General features: G+C 39.8%; 1 protein-coding gene across 1 annotated transcript; it reads left to right on the forward strand.

The window, feature by feature from the left end:
• The first annotated feature begins 119 nt into the window (after positions 1-119).
• On the forward strand, positions 120-11429 carry klhl24a (kelch-like family member 24a). Its single transcript, XM_015957084.3, has 8 exons — positions 120-293; positions 1566-1681; positions 1770-2614; positions 3843-4027; positions 6172-6290; positions 9381-9569; positions 10701-10889; positions 10990-11429. The coding sequence occupies exons 2-8, from the start codon at positions 1616-1618 to the stop codon at positions 11206-11208; spliced, it is 1812 nt and encodes a 603-aa protein (XP_015812570.3). The 5' UTR covers positions 120-293; positions 1566-1615; the 3' UTR covers positions 11209-11429.
• Positions 11430-16029: the final 4600 nt, after the last annotated feature.

Below are 16029 nucleotides of genomic sequence, written 5' to 3' on the forward strand. Positions count from 1 at the left end.
TGATCTAAGTGACTCCATGACGATACGACTACATTACCCACAATGCATCATGAACATCTGCGTAGGCCCATCGGGATGGAGGTTTTTTATTTTTTTTCCCGACTGACAGTATAAATAGGTGTTTACACCAAAACCAGTCTTTGTTTTTGTCTCTGAACCGTTTTGGGTATTTTGTCAGCTAATGAATGTTTTTCACAACAATTCCAGGTTAAGGTGGATATTTTAAAAGTAGCATAAAAACTTTTTTCCTCTTTTGTTTCTTCACAACAAAGCTCACTCGTCTGGAAACAAAGGTACGAGTTTTTACTATTATTTTTTAAAAACAGTTTAAATACATGTCAGAGCCTTTCAGTGTAAAATGTGTTTATTCCTTACTTTGTTTAGAGCTTTTCTGACATGAAATTTCAGTTTTTTTAGCATGTTTTTTCAACGCTATTTTGTCGGCACGAGCCACTGTCGTCTTTGGCACGAGACGAGTCTGCTTTGTTTAACCGACGCTTATACATTTTCGGCCTATTTCCTTTAAATGCCTCAAAACCATTAAAGCTGTTCGTCTGTAACACACAACACAACCGTGTTTTAACATATTAGTTCAACACGTTTTAAATCATTTTTAAAACCCTAAAGTCCACTCTTTACTTTTTTGTTATAATAAACAAGCTATTTACAATTCCATATAACTTCAAATAATAGCCTAATATTTCAGGTTTGCAATAATTTTTGATATTATTAGTTCATTACTATTTTTTCTTGCTTCTAATTATAGATTTTTCAACAAAGTACATGTCAGACACATCTGGCTAAACCTGTCTCATAATCAGCATGATTACAGTGACCTTCTGTTGCTAGAAGTCACGTGATGCGGTTGAGTCTAGCATGAGTGAAAGAAGAAAAATAAGCTGAATGACCTCACAGGAACATGGGCCGGGGTTGTTGTCAGCTTTAAAAGAGTCAGAACAGCCATAACAGCCATATGATTGGTTCTCTGAGAGTATTAGAATAAACCCACACAGTTTAAATTCACACAAATAGAGAGCAGAAAATAAAACATGTTTATCAAACTCTCAAAAGCGTTGACTCAAATGTCACATCAGCATCCCTGACTTTCCACTTGTTGCAACACTCACCATGTTGTGTATTTCAGCATCCCTGCCCTAAATCTCTTTTGAAAACAAAACCTAACCAACGTGTAGGTTGGCCTCCAATAATTGCTCAACCTCTTTCCTGCTTGTACCACTTTGTCATCTCCATCTCATGCAATCTATTGTGCTGCAGGGCACAACTGTTTCACAGCACACTTGAGCTTGCAAGAGGAAGTGCCATTCAGTTTTCTGGGTTGTTATTTTTTGAACTCTTTAAGCTTTCTTTCTTTAGGTATGATGTAACACGTTTGCCATTTCCCTGACCATAAAACACTTCATTTTTCTTTATTATTTTTTTTTTCTTTTTGCTGAGAGAATAGTTTAGGTTTGTGATCTATTTAGTTTGGCATTTTTACTATTTTCCATCAATCTCCTATTGCAGACATCTTGTGATGGTGCTAAACTCTCTCTTTTGTTCCTTAGACTATCCTCAAGTTAAGGGGGAGGGGGGGTCTTTACTAAAGACGGCAGCCATGGTGTGGACTATGAGACGGAGGCTTGCTACTAATGACAGCGAGATAGTAATCAGCAAACGCAAGGTGCCAACTAATAGGCAATTTATTCTCTCTTTTTTGAGAATATCTTATTTGAATGCCATTTTGACATATTTTATGTATCTTTCCTAAGGTGGTTGAGGTTGATACCAAGTACTCATTTGATCAGGAAGACTTTGAGTTCCACGGTGGTCCAGTCCATTCCGATGGCATCCTGCACAACCTTGACTCGTTTCGTAACGATGACCTTTTCACAGATGTGGTCATCAAAGCGGGCGGTAAAGAGTTCCGTTGCCACCGTGCTGTTCTTGCAGCATGCTCTCCCTACTTCAAAGCCATGTTCACCAACAATTACCGTGAGCGCAATTCATTGACAATTGAGATCAGTGGCATTGACCGTAAAATGATGGAGATCTTGCTTAGCTTTATTTACACCGGCCATGCCACGATTGAGCCAGAAAACGTACCACCTCTTTATGAAGCCTCCAACCTCTTCCAGATCAAACAGCTGGGGGATGCGTGTGTACAGTTCATTGCAGAGCAGCAGGACCCGTGCAACTGCCTGGGCTTCTTACGTTTTGCAGAAATCTATTCACTGGACAATCTAGTCAGTGCCTGTCTCAGATATGCCCGGGAAAACTTCACAGAGGTGCTGCAGCACGAAGAGTTCCTTGACCTAAAACCCAAAGAGCTGAAAAGAGTCATCGACAGTGATGAGCTGTGTGTGTGTAAGGAGGAGTATGTGTTTGAGGCGGTCATGCGATGGGTGAACCACAATGTGGATAAGAGGATGTCCAGCCTCAGAGAATTGCTGGGACTCGTTCGCTTGCCCCTGCTGCATCCCACCTACTTTGTCCAGGTGGTGGAGGGAGACCCGCTCATCCAGAAATTCTCAGACGTCTACGACCTTATCTATGAAGCCAGATGCTACCATGTGCTAGGAATGGAAATCACATCACCTAGGACACGTCCACGACGGTAATGAAAAATTCAGCTTCTTTGGTATGAGGTATACTAGTCAGCTAGATTTGATAACCCGTGGAAGTAGTTTAACTTGTTATGACTGATCTTTCCTCTGAAAAGCATTTTCATTGATCTCCTCCACCTGTTTTCTCCCTCTGGTTAAAGTCTTTGCCCCACTTTGACAACAGTTTGTGAGCAGTCGGGCAATCTTTGAACCCGTCCAGCTTAGCTGGGGGTGATAACATGCTAATGAACTCTGTGCTCCTGGCCCTGTTATTGTCGTCTGTGCACGTGAGCGAGACAGACAGGGAGTGTAATTATGCTGAAGAGACAAACTTGGCATCCACGACGGTTTGAGTATTTTGAAATGGAAATGGTAGAGGGAGACAGGACATGTTCAAACGCAGTCTAGATTCTTAAAAAAAACACTTGATGCAAGAAATAGCAATCAAATGAACTGTTGGGTCTTGTTATATACCAGCGGTGCAGCTCATCTCACAGGTGTGTTTCTACTGTCTTCGTCTTTTCACCTTCTACCTGTTTACCAAGCAGTCTACTGTTTCTAACGTTTGAAGAGTGTCCAGTTGGACACTTTGATGAAAGACAAAGACTGGTGCTGAGTGAGACCTCATGAATAAACTACAAAACAGACCATATGGTAGGCTGCTACACGACAAACAGCAGTGCAGCTGCTTTTGCTGTTTGAACTGCTGAGTCGGTTCAAATGGGAACAACGCCAGCTGTCGGTTATTAAGGCTGTGCAGAGTTTACTTCAGCTGTGTTGCCATTATCCAGGCAGATCAGCAAGCCAGTTGAGAAGTTACTCTCCACATTGTCTGCTTCGTTTGCCCTGAGGGATAAAGTCGTGTTCACAACAAATGCCGGGTTTTCCGCCTTCGCGTCTACAGCTGGGCCTTTCCTTTCTTTCATGGGCTTCAAGTCTATAGTTGCTCTTTTGCTCTCAGATGAAGCTAAACCACTTGTGGGAGACCGCGTGTCACAGATGATTACACAGTTAAAACATCTCAAGAACAGATAGTGTCTCCATGTCATGCTAGGTTCTACAATCAATGCATCAGATATACATGATAACTCCTAGATATGTCGATCAAGTGGAAGTTTGGTCTTTAGTGTGTATTGTTGCACCCCATCGTGATACCTTTGCTATGAACTGAATTTTAAAAGAGTTGAGTTGCTTCTCCACAATTTCTCTTTCATGATCTTTGCCATTTTTTCTGCGCAGATCAACTGGCGTTGCAGAGGTGATTGTGGTGGTGGGTGGGTGTGAGCGGACTGGGGGCTTTAACGTGCCCTACACTGAAAGCTTTGATCCAGAAGATGGAGTGTGGAGGCCCCTGAAGAAGCTACCAGAGTTCACCAAGTCGGAGTACGCTGTTTGTGCCTTACGCAATGACATTCTGGTGTCTGGTAAGATCCTAATATGTTTTAAACACTCTGTGTGTCCTTTCCTGTGAGTAGTGGGTGGGATATGCCTCGTGTGGTTTTGCAATCTTTGGTTGTTTCAGTTTATGAAGTGAAAAAAATGACAGCAACATCTGGTTCACTCTCAGCGAGTAGCCCTCTTTGGTTGCCTCACTCATCCACTTTTTCTGTTGACCAATCACTAAGGTCCCCTCCTTCACATCAGTTCAACAACTTTCACAAACGCCACAAGAATCTAACACTTTTCTACAGAGTTTGTGCAAAATTTCAAAATACATTTGAATATTAACTACTCTTAAATCTTCTTGGAACAGCTAGTGCATTTCCAGGTTTTAGAGTCAAGAGTAGGAAAAGTTTCCTTCCCAGGAAATAAAGAGACCTAGATTAAACAAGATGCTATTATTACCTCACTGGTTTCAACAAATGAGGTCATGGGACGTGCTGCTGCCAGGCGTTTGGGTTTGACAGCAAAGAAGTTACATGATTTTGTTGGTGGGGTTGCTGGATTGTTTATACACAAAATGTTTTGTAAAATCTGCAGAACAAACACAACTGAATACAATAAAGAACAAACTAGTTTTTCTCCCCCAGCAAAGTTTCACTTTACAGAATGTTCTGGTGTGAGCTCATTCTCCCCTCCACTCACCGCCTGAAAACATTCATCTCCACATAGCCTCAGGATTTTACTGCCCCACTTTTGTCATTCATTTTCCGCACACATGTCCCTTTAATCTCTGTTTTACTAATTCTAATTTGCACCATCTATGTCATTTTCTGCCCAAACCATCTGGTACAAATGCCGTACAGAGACTCCGGCATTTAATCTGGCACAGCTGCAGGTAATTGTAGTGTTAAATATTGTGCAATTCAACCAGGTGAACAAAACATCTTTTGTTTGTCCACAAGCTTGACCTTTGCCAAAATATCTAGATCTTCCTAATCAGCTGCTATGTAATCTAACAATAATCAATTAAAATCATGTAGCTGCCTGCGTGGTAACAGGGTGACTCATAGTTATGTTTTGCCCTGTCACACACTGTGCTGTTTTCTTAGAGGGGATTTAGCTTGCACTGTTTGTACAAACCCTTTGAAATGGTGAACCCTTCAGTAACATATTTCCTGAATACAGATGTTTTAACAGCAAAGGCCCCAAGGGTAGCACTCTGGCTGGCTCTTTGATTATCTTACATATTATTTACAGGGTATCTGCGGATCCTTAAAATGTCTTAAAAAGTCTTAAATTTGCTTTTCCAAATTTGAGGCCTTAAAAATCCTTAAAAATGACAAATAATCCTCAAATCCAGTTTCAAAAGGTCTTAAATTACCAAAGACCCAATAAACAAAATTCTTTTATTTCTATAAAAATTTTGTGAGTTTCTAGTTAGTGTTCAGGATTTTTTTGTGTGTGATGTTGACCTAAGCGGAACCGTACACATTCAGTTGGTTGTGAAAGGGGGCTATTTTTAGATGAGCACATTAGCTGGTTAAGCTGGTGGGAGCTTGCGCCATGGGGAAGTGCAAGTTTAATGGTAACTGGATGGCTAATCCCACGTTCGCGACGTGGTTAGCACCGGTTCCAGGCAATAGCTGGAAATTATAGCTTAAATTTAATTTTTAAAATAGCTTAAGGTCAAAGTGGCCTTAAAAAAGGTCTTAAAAAGTCTTAAATTCGGCTCCCTTAAACCTGCAGATACCCTGTATTTAGCTAATGGAAATAACTTCCCGAACTCGCCTCCTTTTGTTTGACAATTCTATTTTAGTTTGGGAAGACCCAAATATGATTTTGTCAAACTAATATTAAACTATATTTGTTTAAAATGAACGGTTGGGGTGTGTGTGAGGGTGGGTTTGCAGGTGAGGGATATTTGCATGACAGCATGTGTTTGTAATGGCTTATTTTAAAGATTTCCAGGTGACTCTTAACACAACAGGGTTCAGATATATATATATATATAGAAATCATTTGGTACATGATTAACTGGTATTTCACTATGTTTCTTATCTTTTAGTGTTTAACTTTCTGAAAGCCAGCTTAGGCCCAAGTTAGAAACGATCTCTCCTGTAAGAAGACTGAACAGTACGATGTAATATTATTGACAGAGCTCAAATGTTACCGTTTGATGCTACAGGAGGTCGTATCAACAGCAGAGATGTGTGGATGTACAACTCCCAGCTCAACATTTGGATCAAAGTGGCTCCACTCTCCAAAGGCCGCTGGCGACACAAAATGGGCGTCTTGCTGGGCAAGGTAAAACATCAAGCTAATGTGTTCTCATCTAGATTTAATATATATTCCAGCATCCGATTTCATTTGCTGGTCTCACCACTGCAATAAGAGGCAGGCTGTGTACAGTTACACATTCACAACACAGCAGGGGAATTCTCTGTGTGAGATCTGTTGTCACAACTTTAAACGTTTCAATGTGGCTCTTGGCTAAGGCAGTCCAAATTTAAGACATGACGCTAAGCACGTGCTGTGGGCATCGGGGCTTTGTTTACAGCACAGTGGAGATGGAATTTTGTTTTTGCATGCAAGGCATCAGGAAGAAGGACAGAAATTGCCAGGGCTTCAGCAGATTTGTGAAAACTTTAGAACATTCATGTGAAACGTACTTTTGAAAAATCTATAAGATAACACTCTGCTGCTGTGTGAGATTTATTTTGTGCAGTTGGAACAAAACAGCCTGATGTTTACAGAGATATGAGTAAAGGGCTCTTCGTTAGAACTGGAAGAAAATGCAAAGCCTTCATGTTTTCATTTTGAAACTCACATGCTCGTTTTCTTATCTAATGTGACGTATGACGTAATTAGAATCTCTTGGAAAGACCGAGTGGTGGTATGAGGTGTTCCAATAAATATCTTACCTGCGGAAAGCATTCTGCACTTAGTCACATAGATGTTTAATGATAGCTTTAATAACTTTTTCATATTTAAATCATTTTCTTGAGCCAGTGTGTGCTGAGAGTGTCCATTAAGCTGTCTTTGGACTGGTCACACTGGACAGCATCAAACCTGCGGATCACGCTCACCGTTTTCCATCATGGTGCCATTTACGACAAAATATTTGACTGCAACAACCAAAAAACTCACACTATGAACCGGTTATTTTATGTATTTTTAATTTTTAAGGTTTGGTTGTGAAATTTGAGATCTACTGCTTGGTTGTTGCCTTTTAAACTCTTTCATACGAGGCTCACATTTGTGCATCGTGCCTCACATGCCTCTGTAGTGGCCATAGTTTGCTGCCTGAGCTGTAGATGAGTCTGTAAACACAAATCTGAATGTAAAAGGATTATTCAACCCTCCTCAAACAGGCTTGGTGGAATATTTTATTAGAAAAGATAAACATATCTGTAAGAAAGTCATGTTTTTAATATCTGACAGTTGTGATTGGTCAGGGAGCACATTTGATAAAAATAAATTATCTTAATTGGACGTCTAAAGTTGCAGCTCAAACAGTCTGGAGGTTAGTTTTTGTATCAGTTTAACTGTGACTTGAGGACCAAAACATGCAGACATTTGATCTGCTTTAGCTACAAATGTGGTCGTCCTCCACAATGTGGCTTAAAATGTTGGTGATGAACTCTAAAGAACCCAGGTTCAATCCCTGTGATAAAAAGATAAAGCTGGACTGTTCTTATCGATTTTAACAAGTAAGATATTTTCTCTCAGAGTGTTCTTTGCCCTTTTCAGGTTTCCATTCTTTGTGCTTTTCCACTGAATGTTATTTGATGCTACCCCAGATTGTATCTGGGTTTCTACCTTAGACGTGCCATATCTCTTTCCTTTGTTTTTCTCTGGTAATTTTTCTGTAGAACTACTTCCCCTCTCTTCCTGGGTCCGCCGTTCCCTCGTTCAGTCTGTAATTTTCTCTTTTGATGGATGGCTCCATGGCGAGCATGTGTGTTGTAAACAAGCTGTATAATCATCACTTGCACATTCCTTCACCCTGGAACACTTCTGTAGGATTTACTGGCAAATATCTTTCATGTTCAGGAGAATGACATGCTATTTACAAATCGAACACGCTTCGTCTGAGTCACGTCGAACAAACTCCACCACAGAGTTTTATGGAAACTGGATAATAGTACTCTGATTTGTTTTGTCTTTCCTAAAAAGATTATTTTTGCTTTTAAAGTTACTACTTCTCACCTTTATTTGGTTCTTTGTCATTATTATGATCATATAATTAACCATAGGCATTCCTGTTCTACAACTAGCATGAATCACATTGCACATCATGGTTTAATGATAACCACCCAGTTTGTTGTATTCCTATGAAATGCACCTGTGCAACATAGACAACACATTGGCACTGACTGTTTTCAAATCCTTCCATCAACTCCGTCGAAATTAAAATATTTTAGGTTTAAGGTTAGCTAAAAAAGCAGACATTTAAATAAATAAACAAAAAATATAATTAGCACTTGATGACTGTGGCTTTACCTCTTTTTAGTTTGCATCTCTGTTGTTTTAGCACCACTAATATTTTTTATCAGCTAAAACCGAGATGATTAAAATAAGAACATGGAGTAGGCCTGTAGAGAAAGTGCAGCCGCTGCTCCTCCGATAAGCTGCCTGTATTATTTTCTCTTAACATGCATGAATGTTGGCAGAGTCCAAACTAGTTTGAAAACACCAACTGTCTGATGAGCAGGTTGGCAGATGTTCCAGCTTTCAGTTAGAAAAAGCGGTAGCCCCATCCAGTTTTACACAGGAGATAAATGCAAATATCTGAGTGCCTCATCAGGTTCCTGCTTTTTGTCTCCCTCTGTTCCTCCTGTCTCTTCTTTTTTTCTTTTGTGTTTCCTGTTTTGCCGCGTGACAGGAACCGCCTGGAGGGTTTTCTGTTGCAAAAACCGGTATGCTGATGTTGTTGTGACCCTTGGATTGTTTTGTGGGTCTTGCTGACACACTTTTTCTTTCTACACAAATTGTGTTTGCAAATAAAAAATATATATATTCAATGTAATGAGCAAGTCATTAGCTGTAAACCTTAATAATTACAGAAAAAACAGCTTGAGTTATTGTTCTTATTAGGGGTTCATTAAATGATATGTAATGGTAACAGTCAATATCAGCAGATTGGCATTAAGGGATGGGAATTAAGATATAAAACCACCAAAAGAGAAACATGTTTTTCCACCACAAATGAAACGTCATCGTCTACTGGACTCGTCGAACCGGTTCTGGAACAGCTGATGTTAGGAGCTATTGTTCATTTAAGCTTCAAAATCTTAAAAACATTTATTATCATATTGCGTAAAGATGTTTTTACACCAAACCTTTCTGCACAATACTGCTATGGATGAAAATCATGTATGTTTCTGTCCTCAGGCCTACGCTGTGGGCGGGTACGATGGCCACCGCCGTCTGAACCATGTGGAGTTTTACGATTCCCATTGCAACCGCTGGAAAGAAGTGGCTCCCATGATAGAGGCAGTCAGCTCTCCTGCTGTGGCCGGCTGCGCCAAGAAGCTCTTTGTCATTGGAGGAGGGATAGAGGATGATGTCTGTACAAACGTGGTGAGAAACAGCTGTGCACTCTCTCATACACCAAGCCAAACACAGTTCTGACAGCTGAGTTTTGTTTTTAAACAGCTTGTGCTTGAAGTTTAAGTTCTACTTGACAAAAGTCAAAATATAAATGTAGAATGTGTTTTTTCTTCATTGTAATGTGTGCAAGTTTGATCTAGTTTAATTTTTCTGACTCCATTAAAGTTTATACCTCATAAAAATACAACGCACCGTCATTTCAAACTTTTTTGAACTTTCAAAAGAGTTACGGGGAAACGGCTGTGACTTCCAAATTAAACTGTAACAAACACTGCTCACTCTGGTGAATCCTGCTCTAACAATAACATCAAATGATTAAAAGGTTTGATATGGGCCAATCCCATCTGTACCGGGTCGGCCCGGCCGGGTAGCCCCAGTCGGCCCCAGCCTGGCCCGGTTGATTCCACACATCCTTGCCTTAAGCCCATGTGGGCTGATTCTACCCACCAATCAGAGGCTTGCTCTAATGGAAGGTGTGAATTTGCTGTCAGCAGTGGGTGTGTTGGCCCTGGTCGGCCTGAAGCAGACCTCCTCGAGAAGAGGGCTGAGAATGAGCCTTGGTTGGCCCGGAAAAATACCAGGCCACCCAGATATGTAAACAACCTACGCTACCCGGCCCGGGCCGACCCGGTACAGATGGGAATGGCCCAATAGTTATTCATTTGTTGAGGTGAAAATGTATCTAAAAGTAATTTAGCTTCCTAATTCCAGGTTATTCGTTTGCTCAAATCCACGTTTTTTTTTACCAACTTGCTAAATTCCAAGGACGAACGGATAAGCACCGTTTGCAGGAATCGTAATTTCACCAGAAGCAGAAAGTTGACTTAAGAGGAGCTGCGGTACTAAACCTGTTGGAGGGCAGGTTGGCGCTCTGATTGGAGATTAGACTGAAACATGTACCTCTCTGGCAAGTGTAAAACGTGTGCTATCTTTTTAATTCACTGGAGCCACTCGTCTCCAGATATTCTAAAGCATTTCAGAAAAATACCAGAAGGCCACCCGCCCAGAGACTCAGCCCACAGAACAGCTCACAACACCAGATAAAATGAATAAATCCTCTATAATTTTTACTCTCACTAATCGTGTAACTGTGCATCGCAGGTTCAGTGCTTTGATCCAGAGACGGACTCCTGGAATCTCCGGGCCAATCTCCCCATCGCTAAAAACTGCATATCGGCGGCGTCCCTCAACCAGATGATCTATGTGTGCGGTGGCCTCACTCCCAACATCTTTTGCTACGACCCAAATACAGACGTCTGGATGAATGTTGCGCAGATGGATTACAAAGTGGTAATGAATTCAATTCAGTCCAAACAAAAAGGGAATAGACATTAGGTCTTCTACTTTAAATTTTTTTTTTTCTTTACGTTTTAATTTTGTCCCCCTACAGGAGAACTGCGGCATGTCCGTGTGCAACAGCAAGGTCTTCATCCTTGGAGGCCGAGGGACTCAAGGGGACGCCCTGGACACGATCTGTTGTTTTGACCCAGAAAAAGGCATCTGCCAAAGTCCGGAAAAGATGTCGCGTCCCATCTCCCACCATGGATGTGTGACCATCCACTGCCACAACAAGGCCCGCAGTGGAGTGTTGTCCTCTGGGACAACGTAATCCCATTGTCCCGTTGTGGATGAAAAGCTTGTGAAGCACGTCAGATATTTATTTCACTTGTGAGGAACCTACACTCTTAAGTTCTTTTTGTAGGAGATACCAGTTGGTTCAGAACATGGAGTAGCTGGGCTTCTGTGTTACTTTTGATTTTTCATACAAGGTGAGCTACAGTGTGGTAGAAGTGCCTTATTTTTCTAAATTTCACATATTGGGGCGTGATTTATCAGGCAAGAAATAATGGAGGTATTTGTAGTGAAACTGTTTGGTTAAATTTTTTACTTTTTGAGTGACATTATTAGGGATTGATAATGAACATTTAGAACACATTAATCTTTTGTTTTACAATACAACTCTAATTAAAATGAGCAGGTAGTGAGTTAACGTCCTGTCAGTGGGCTGGTGAAGGTCATCCAAAGGGGTTGGAATGAAGGCAGCTGGACTTTTTGGTTTCTTGAAGACGTCTTGCTTCTTGCCAATTGACAAAACTTGGATGAGAAGTGAAAAGTCTTGAAGAAAGCAAAGAACTCCAGTTTCCTTCATTCCAACACCTTTGGAATCCTGTCATTGGGCTTTGGGTCATGGATGAAATAAAGGGATCCCAGACAGTTGCAATAAACAAAAATACCTACTTGGGCTTTCTTTTACTCTGTTAGCTAAACAGCATGTTTACTGAGTAAGGTCCTGTTGGAGGTTATTTTCCTGTTAAAAGAGACTTTTCCTCTCTACTGTTGCTACATGCTTGTTTAGTACGGGGATTAACAACAAGTCAGTGACACAACCTGCTGGGTTTCCTTACATAGGAAATGTTTAACTAATTGGCGCAATGAACTGAACTCAAAGCACCTAATGAGTAGGTTCAACTGGAATGTTAGCTTTGTGCCTTGAGACGACGCTTGTTGTCATATGGCGCCATATGAATAAACAGAATTGAATCCAGTAGTTTTTTTAAAGGTGCATTATGTAAGAATATAGTGAGAATTTTACAGTGAGAAAGTCACAAGAGTCTTAATGTTTCAGTCATTTTGGAAGGAAGGTTATACTGAAACATATTTCATATCCAGCTGGCTGTGGGGGTTGTCAGTTTTTCTCCTTTCAAAACACAGGAAGGAGGGACGTAACTGTTTTCCATCAGTGAGTGTGGGATGGCTGTGCCTTCTGCGAGCGAATACTGCAGCGCCAACAATCGTGAATTGACGTCGGCCAGAAAAAAACTCCACAGAGTTGTTTATATTGGTTGCAGTAACTAAGTTTTACCACAGGATGTCATTTTTTACTTCATTTCTACATAATGCACCTTTAAATTAAAACTTTCATTGATAATTAAACTGTGCAGCCAGCTGCCCTTCCAAAGTGTCTGTTGAATTTTTTTATTTTTTGAGGCTCTAATGCAAATTCAAAAGAGGAGATAAAGAACTTTTCCCATTTCCTCAGAAGTCCCACTTGCGTGTTTCATCTTGTCCTCTCCACTTGTATATGCACTATTTTTGGATGACGTTATCGTCTCCTTTCACCAAACCTAAAGATCATAACTCATTTCCCACACTGTCTTTTTAAATATGTTTTTAAGTTATACTGTTTTGTCATTTTTTAAGTAACTGTCTTTTTATAACCAGCTTTGGTGTGTCAGTTTAGTATTCGTGTCAGCTCATTGGTGTGCTGTTGTGGAGATCTTAGAGGCCTTTTTAGATCAAACTTGACAACTGCTCTACGAAATTGATGTGCATGCATGATACATATATATGGATGTTTGTGACTTTCATGACTGAGGCTTGAAGAGCCAGAATGGTTTATCATCGAGTTAGAGCTTAAGCAATGCGTGACGGACAATATTTGTTGAGAGTGTGGAACACTGAAAAAACATTTTTAATTATTTTTTCTGATTATCCGTCACTCTCTGAGTTTAACATGCAGGCTGAACATGAAAACAGTCCCCAACACCTATCTCCTGCTTTAGCTTCTGATAGAAAATAGGCGATGAAACTCTAGGATTCCAAAATCCTGACAGATCTACCGCGCTGTCGCTGAACATTCATGGACTCAACCATCTTGGCTCATGACAGGGAAGGCTGTTGTTGGTTTGGCGTCCAGGAAACGGCAGAGAACGTCTTGACTAGTAGAAGCTGAATGTTAGCATTAGCAACTCCACCACACAGCAGAAGTTCTTCCAGGGTTGTTTTATTTGTGGAGATGAGACATCAATGTTTGTAAAGCAAAGGGAGTCAGTGGTAGAGTCATGTTATTGTTAGCTAATCCAAGACGTGATGCACAAATATCAGCTGCCACTTTCCTCCAGCTGACTCCTGTGCCGATACAGGAGTACAACATACAAGGCGGTTATTCCTACAAGAGACCACTACAAATGTTTCTATTAAACGAGTGTATCACACCGTTAAAATGAAACGTGTTACGAATGCTGGCACAGTTGGATTAGGAGGTCATGACAAGGATTTTGCGCTGACAGTCCGAAAAGTCACATTTTACTCTGATTAGTATTGATAGAGTATAGAAATAGCTGTGAATGTAACTTTATTTTGTTTTCTTTTGAATATGTAAATGTTCTTTTCTGTAAGGGAGTCCCAGTTGTGCACTTTCACAGAATCCTGTTAAATGTAGAAATTATGACCACATTTTCCTTTTTGCTTATTGTTTTTTTTAATTTTTATTTTTTGTATTTGTAAATGTTCTTTGCGTACATGCAGCATATAAGGCAACTCACTCCTTTTGGCCACCATTTGGAATGTGACAGAGCAAATTTGAGTGACAGTTTTTCCTTTTGATATCAGGATGTCAAAGAATAATGTGGTTATTTTTAGGTAACCTTAAAGCTTCTAGTTAGACCGGCGTAGATTACCCACCCGTTTATCACGCTAACCTACCCAAAGGGGGTCTTGTTAGATAATCCATCTGGCCTAAACTTGGACATCCAATGACTGTTTCAGCTCTTTATTAGTAAGGAAAGCATCCTTAGCCCCACTCACCTTCCTCTTTAGATTGAATGAACGTCAGAGGGCCAACATGAGGAGTTTTGGAGCGAGAAAGAGGTAAAAATGGAACAAAAGAATAGAGCTTGTTTGCATGTGTGATTTCACTAAGTATTTACCTAAAATTAAACACTGATATCTAGGTATTATTAAGCTGATTTACTGCTACTTCAATAGACCTTCATTTAATCAGCTTGTAAAACGCATTTTCATTATTTTGTGTATTCAGATTATTATTATTATTATTATTGTGCATGTGGTGAATTGGGGTTTTGTGTTGTCAAGATGTTTTTAAACTTGACACGGAAAATGTGAGCTGGAACAGACGAGTGTTGAAGGTTGATGAGTGATCCATTTAGTCTTAAAGGTTCTTTTGTTGTAATTTGTACCTGCATGTAAGATTGAAGTTTTTACATGTCAAATGTTGTTTTTTGTCTTGAGAAAAGAAAAAAAAAGATTTGGTGATTAAATTGGGCTATGAACCTTTGTGCACAATGTAAGGAAGGGGGTGTCTATAAGCTGTGGTGTGTTGAATTGAAATGTTCAACTTTGAATGAGCATCAATAAAGTTTTTCTCTCTACCAAAGTTTTGTCGTATCTTATTGATGAAAACCGTCTCAAAATATGTCGTTTCTGATCAGGTTTTGTTATAGTTTACAATCTTGTGTTTCGATGCTTGATCTTCGCTTGATTGTGCGGCTTTGCAGATTATCTTCATGCCAGCTATTCATTAAAAACAAATATGAAAGACTTTAAAGGACTCCGATAAGCAGTTAGGAATGTGCAACATCCATCAAATGCATTCTCATGTTCAAATGATACCAAAAGAAGAGATGCGTGCTAAAATAGTTGATCTTACGTGCCAATAATTGCAGTGACTATGCCACAGATTTTTTGTCAATTGAAAAAAAAAATTATTTTGCAGCTGGCTCTGTGCGGCTGCTGATGTTTTCAGCCCATCAGGGGACGAATCAATCAAGCTGGTGATGTTTTAATGAGGCCTAGTGTTGAATGAGGAGACAAAGCATAAAGCGAGCTCTTCTATTTCAAGTAGGATTGAGCAGCACAAACTCCACAGAGCATTCTTTAGGATTTATTTACACCTCAGATGATGCAGACTATTCTCCATGTTGTGGTTTGGTTTAGCCACAGCAGTAATGTTCTCACAGATTCTTACAAAACTTTAATATGAAGCAACATGGAGAAACTGGCCAATTAAAATTCTCAGAGTTCATATAAGATGCACAGTTGGAAACAAGAAAGCATCACAACGAAGTTCGTCCCACATTTGCCTCGCATGTCACACTGACTGTAGGATCTAGTTTGGGACAGTAACAGGCTTAAAGATCTGGTATGAATAAAAACTGAATGTGTTTCATTAGATTTGCTTTGAAGTGCAGCATTAACAGAAAAATATAAGTAACATTTCTTATGAGAATGTCAAAAAATAATGGTTTAACCTGTCAGGAATAAATATTTCTTTACAAGAAGAAAATGGCATTCGTGATTTTTTTTTCTTTTCATGCTAAGCGTGTGGAATTAATCACTTTTCAGGCCATGTTGGACAGGGGTGTGCAATTTTTATAATCCAAAGAGCCATTTCACCTCAGTCCAACGGAATAAAAAATGTCCACAGCTGCAGCTGTTACAAGACCTTTAGAAAAATTTAGATTAGATGTTTGCAGACAAATTCGTAAACAAAATACAAAAACAAACAAACAAACAAAAATGGATCTAATTGGTGTCATTCTGTTCATTCCTGAAAAAATAAACAAAAAAATTGCTTAAACCTAAATTTTTATTATATCTTTAAATAAAAAGGTGAGTTCATCATTTGTAT

The sequence above is a fragment of the Nothobranchius furzeri genome, chromosome 11 (assembly GCF_043380555.1).
Source record: "Nothobranchius furzeri strain GRZ-AD chromosome 11, NfurGRZ-RIMD1, whole genome shotgun sequence".
Taxonomy (NCBI): Eukaryota; Metazoa; Chordata; class Actinopteri; order Cyprinodontiformes; family Nothobranchiidae; genus Nothobranchius; species Nothobranchius furzeri.